General features: G+C 42.2%; 1 protein-coding gene across 1 annotated transcript; it reads right to left on the bottom strand.

The window, feature by feature from the left end:
- Nucleotides 1-1,413: 1,413 nt before the first annotated feature.
- Nucleotides 1,414-4,686, bottom strand: LOC129838811 (uncharacterized). The gene is made up of 2 exons (XM_055906016.1): nucleotides 2,114-4,686; nucleotides 1,414-1,984 (listed from the first exon to the last, which is right to left on the bottom strand). The coding sequence occupies exons 1-2, from the start codon at nucleotides 3,425-3,427 to the stop codon at nucleotides 1,496-1,498; spliced, it is 1,803 nt and encodes a 600-aa protein (XP_055761991.1). The 5' UTR covers nucleotides 3,428-4,686; the 3' UTR covers nucleotides 1,414-1,495.
- Nucleotides 4,687-5,419: the final 733 nt, after the last annotated feature.

The following is a 5,419-nucleotide window of genomic DNA, read 5'->3' as shown; positions in this document are numbered from 1 at the left end:
TCCTCTCCCCTGTAACTACTCCCCAGGTCGTTGCTGCAAATGAGAACGTGTTCTCAGTCAACTTACCTGGTAAAATAACGGTAAAAAAAAAAAAAAATCCCTGTGGAATGCTTTTGACAACTTGAAGAGTCCATGCCCTGACGAATTGAGGCTGTTCTGATGGCAAAGGTTGGGGGGGGCAACTCAATATCAGAAAGGTGCTTTGTACTGTACACTCAGTTTATGCAGTCCATGTATCTGATCCTGTCTGGTTAAAAGACATGCCATACTCTTTTTGGCCCAGACAACATCAGATACATGCGCTACACATACAGAGACAAAGGGGCAATGTTTAGCTCTCACTCAGATGCTTCATTTTTCTTAACTAGCCAAGTCAGTAAGTACAACTTCTTATTTTCAATTACAGGCCTAAAAACTGTGGATTAACTGGGGCAGAACGACAGATGTGTACCTTCTCAGCTCAGGGATTCGATCTTGCAACCTTGTTAGTCCAACACTCTAACCACTAGGCTACCTGCAGCCCTTTATCGGAGATTGATGCTTCTTTCTGTTTAAATATTGAAATATTTTATTTGGAGGGGCAAGCAAGTATGTTAAGAAGAAAGCATCTTGAAGAGTATTGCATCATACCATTTTAAAAAAAAGATATATATATATACTGTATATTTTCCTATTGACGTACAATCGGTCAGAAGCGCCGTAAATCAAATGGGCCAGACCCTGATAGGAATGGGATGGTACGTTACTTCTGAATGTAGTGACTGTGTAAATTCCAATTGGCTTTCATTAAAGACAAACAATATAGGCTGCATAAGAGAGATCATATGTCGCTTGTCAATTCAAAGTCATGTTTTCTAGTACCTTTCTAGTTTAATTATCATATTATGATGAAATGCTTGAGGTAAACAGCATATCTAGTTTAGTAATAGAAAACGATATGCCATTTTACCAGCAGTTTTTATATACTCCAAAAAACATAGAATCCCTGGTATAGCTGTTGCACATGCAGCATACTCTTGTCATAGCCTAGCCTATATATTTATCAATTACTGTATGATAATATAGGGTGTAATCATTCAGTGTATATTTTACTAAACGTTGAAGAGGAATTGGAGTACACTAAAACACCTGACTTTTCAGGGGTTACACGTGTTGGCATAATACTTTATAGTCACTTGTCTTGCTTTTAGTAATGACACAATTCTAACTGGCTGGACATTACAAAAGTATGTCTTATCCACTATCAAATCATCTGCACTCAAAACTTGGTAATGTCACAATCATCATTAATTACATAACTCATAAATGTAATGGCTATCAATTGATAATAGACAATTTGTGTAAAATCTGTCTTGTGTTTAAATTTTTTCTTTGAATAAAAAAAATACAATGTTATCAAGTTTCTGCATTTTATTTGTAACACAATTGGTAGGGTGCAAAACACAATGTTGAAACATTACATGCATACAGGAGAATTAGTGGCAATATATCCATGCTATAACACAGACTCGGTTGTTAATTCACTGGAGACAGTATCTTGTGCCTTTGGGATATGCGCCTTTAGCCTAACGCATGAATTCATCTCTCGTCTTCTGTTGTTCTGGATATTTGCGTGCGCAAGACCCACAAGCAAATCCGTTGCACTACCCACAGCTTTCAGGAGCCTTGTTCCGTGTCGATCTGCGCACCTTGCTCCGGGTCTTCGTTTCACAGACTGTGTCCTGGATGGGTGGGAGGGGAGGGGAGGAGGCGGTGCGGCACTGGCACTCATGTGCTTCTCGCGAAGCTCGAATGCCAGATCCATGACGAAATCTCTCCTTGACACTGTCTTAGCGGTGCATTGCGTGAACAAAACATATGCGTTGATTGCAGCCAGGTCAAGAAGGTTGAAGAATACCGCAAGGGGCCAGCGGTGTGAACCTCCTTTCTCCAACCCTGTCACAACCTCCACCGTGCGCTCTCTTGTCATCCTATTTACGTCAACCTATGGGATAGAATACAATTGATTAGCATTACATCCCCAAATGAAAAACAACAACCCATTTGGTAGTCTGCAAGTGCATGACACGTGTATGGCATGATGTTTAAGAAAATATCGTAATGTGAAACCTACCCTGTTGCTATTATAGAACGTCACGGTCTCCGGTTCTCTCGTTCGGTCGCTCCCGATGGCGACAGTCGGGTGCATAGTGCTCAGAATACAGACGTTCTTTCTTGGGTTACTTCTGTAAACCGTAAGGGTTGCTTTGTCATGCTTTAGCACGGTAGTGGAGTATAGCTTTGTCTGTGTCTGATTACGCATCACGGGAGGCAGCTCTCGTCCGCAATGACTCACGGCCCCGACCAAGTTGGTATTGTTGGCAATCAACTTATTTGCTAATGGCAGGGATGTGCAGAACTTGTCCGTAGTGACATTTCTCCCCGCACCGAGGTAAGGTTCCACAAGCTTCAATGCCACATTTTCAGGCTTCTGAGATTCATCTTCCCACGAATAAGGAACGACATGAGGAATGACATTTAGCACGTACTTGCTGTCTACGTCAGCGGTCAACGAAAACTTGATGACCTCCCCACTTGTAAGGAACCGTTGCTCCTCAACAGTGATGTTCAACCCTGGCTTGTAACATGCAACGCAGTTCCGTACAAACGCGTTCCAAACTTCTGAGACCACGGCGAATTTGTTCGAATTTGTCCGGGGGCGTCTGATCTCTCTTGTGTCAAAACGCAGGTACCGCATGATTTCTGTGAAGCGGTCCACTGGCATTGTGTCTCGAAAGAAATCTGATTTTAAACATGACCAGTAGCCATCCAAAGACGCTTGTCTATTGCCGTATAGCCCACGGACATACAGGACCGCAATGAATGCTTCCAATTCCTCCACAGACAAGTCCCATGTTGTGTTTTTTCCTTGCGCCCGGTGCGCCTCGGCCACAGTACAGTCCCTGATGCGCTGCAACATCTCCATGTCACACAAACAATGAAAGCTGGCGTAGGCACCGTCGATTCTGTCTTTTGCATATGGTGTAGGGCCTGATTCCACTCTGGTGTCGTTCTGTGTTAATAATCGACCCGTGGCGTTACCAACAGGCTGTTTCACCCAAACTGTGCCGTCCGCCCCCTTGTTATCGCTCTCCATCTCAGTTGGTGACGGCTCCACAGTGGGCAACGTAGGGGCTTTTTTGCGCCCATGTTGACTGTAGCAACTGCGGGAGTTTTGCTGCTTGCGTTGTGGTGCCGCTGGCACCCTGGCAGGGATCCCATACGCCTCACAGTCAGAATCGGAATCTACTGAAAAAATGCCATATTTATCATCATAGATCTCTTGATACATCTCATCAAGTTCCCCCCTTCCGTCTGAATCCATGTCATCCAGCTCAAGCACCGCCAAACATTTTAGAACGTCCATTCGCATTTCCCATTTCGCCATTGTAAATTACGCACGCTTCGTTTTTTACAGGTCACGTACGGCTCTTCTCCTGCAGGAAGACTCGTTTGAATTCGATCCCACCAGAGTGGACTTTATACACCATACCCAGACCCACTTCAGTTTAGAAATTATAATTAGACTACTGCACCCACAATAGATTGCCCCGCCCACGTCTTCATTCCCATTAAAGATGGGTAATTAGTAATGGATTGTTCATATTATTAATATGTCTCTCAGCTATAGCCATCAGACAGTGGCCAGCACCCCTCAATGTGATATTATTAGGTGTGGGGAGAAAGGCCGATACTAACGCTAGAAAAGTGTCATTGTCACTATACTAAGGAGTAAAAGCAGCCGAATAACAAGATATTTTTTCGTTTGTGATATTGAATATATATTCTCTAAAACGTCAGCGTCATGAAGACGGGAAGATGACAATTATTATAATTTTATGTTAGTTCTACACTTGTTCTTCTTGGAAAAATCCACAAAAAAACGATATTTTGGCATTTTTTTCCATTAGTCCACTGATCTTTTTTTGTATTTGGGCAGATATTGAAATAGATTTTATCGCAATGATATTGTCTGTATGCCAACTGAAACAAATAGCCTAACTCAACATTAAAGGAAAACTCCATGCAAAAACTATCTTTTGGTATTTTTTATCATTATACCACTGTTGATACAGTCCCAAAATGTTTTGCATGTCAGCAGTCACGTTTTGCAGATATTGGACTTTCGAGAAGTAAAGTGTCACTTGCCACATCATCATGACACTTTGCTTATGAAAATCCTACATCTTGAAAACTATAAAGGTAATTTGAGGTCCGTGCTCCAGAATTATTACCAACACATTGACTGTCCTACCCGTGTAAATTGCAGGCTTGACTACTGCTACATGTCTTTTAGAAACAGGTAAGGCCGTCTCTCCTCCTCCTTTCAGTAAATCTGACGACGCCATTTTGCTTATCGCCGCCTGCAAACAAAGACTCAAAAGGAAAGTTCCAGTGGTCAGGTCTGCACAGCGTTGGTCCGACCATTCAGAATCCACACTCCAATATAGCGAAACACAAGTATATGCACAAAGTAGAGGAGCAATCCAACGGGTCGAACACGAGGCGTATGTGGCAGGGGCTCCTAATGATCACGGATTACAAAAAGAAAGCCAGCCACTTCGAGGACATTTAACACCACCCTACCGGACGAGCTAAACATATTTTTCTCGTGCTTCGAGGACAACGACGACTCTGAGCTGCTGAGGAGAGCCCCAGAAGACAACGAGGGCTGCATACTGACAAATGTGTTCACCCTTGCAAAATGTATGCCACAACCAACCAAGTTACAGCTTCTGGTTGGTCTTAAATAACCCCACCAGCTTTGCCTGAAATTAGCACTTTGGCAGCTGTGCCCTACTCCATTAAAGTTTGCAGTAGTGTCAACAACAACAAAAAACTATTTAGCTCAAAATGTTTTTGTTTTTTTACACTTTAGTGTGCTCACTTTAAGATATTTAAATTTCAGTTTCAACAGTAAACATTTAAAAATAGCTGGAGGACCCCTTTAAATACAAAAGAGGAGGACGAGAACATTTGGGGATTTAGTTAATGAGCAGGTTATGGCAAATACAGCTTTCATCCTGAGGGTTCAATGTTCTCCTTTCTAAATAAAGCATAGACTACCACCTGCTGACTTTTACTACATTCAGAGTTAATACTGTACCCCCCCCCCCCCCCCCCCCCCAACTATAAAGATGACTGATGGTATGCTAATTTAAGAATTTCTTTTTCCAAAAAATATGATTCTGCAAACCTCAAGAGGTAAAACTAGTTTCTAAAAGTGTATTTTCCTTTACTTATACCAACTAAACAAATCGAGTTCTCTTATCACTAACCAAATTCTATCCATTCAAGCCATGTATGGGCAGCTGAAAGAGTCTCCAATGGCTTTTTAATGGACTACAGTGGGATTGAATGAATGAATGAATGAATGAAA

The sequence above is a fragment of the Salvelinus fontinalis genome, chromosome 3, assembly GCF_029448725.1.
Source record: "Salvelinus fontinalis isolate EN_2023a chromosome 3, ASM2944872v1, whole genome shotgun sequence".
Classification (NCBI taxonomy): Eukaryota; Metazoa; Chordata; class Actinopteri; order Salmoniformes; family Salmonidae; genus Salvelinus; species Salvelinus fontinalis.
Note: the sequence above shows the minus strand (reverse complement) of the source record. Positions and strands in the feature narration are given on the sequence as shown.

Coding starts and splice junctions, on each gene's coding strand:
- LOC129838811 (XM_055906016.1), bottom strand. CDS start 3,427: ATGGCGAAATGGGAAATGCGAATGGACGTTCTAAAATGTTTGGCGGTG. Junction 1,985..2,113: donor CGTTCTATAATAGCAACAGG/GTAGGTTTCACA, acceptor TCTATCCCATAG/GTTGACGTAAATAGGATGAC.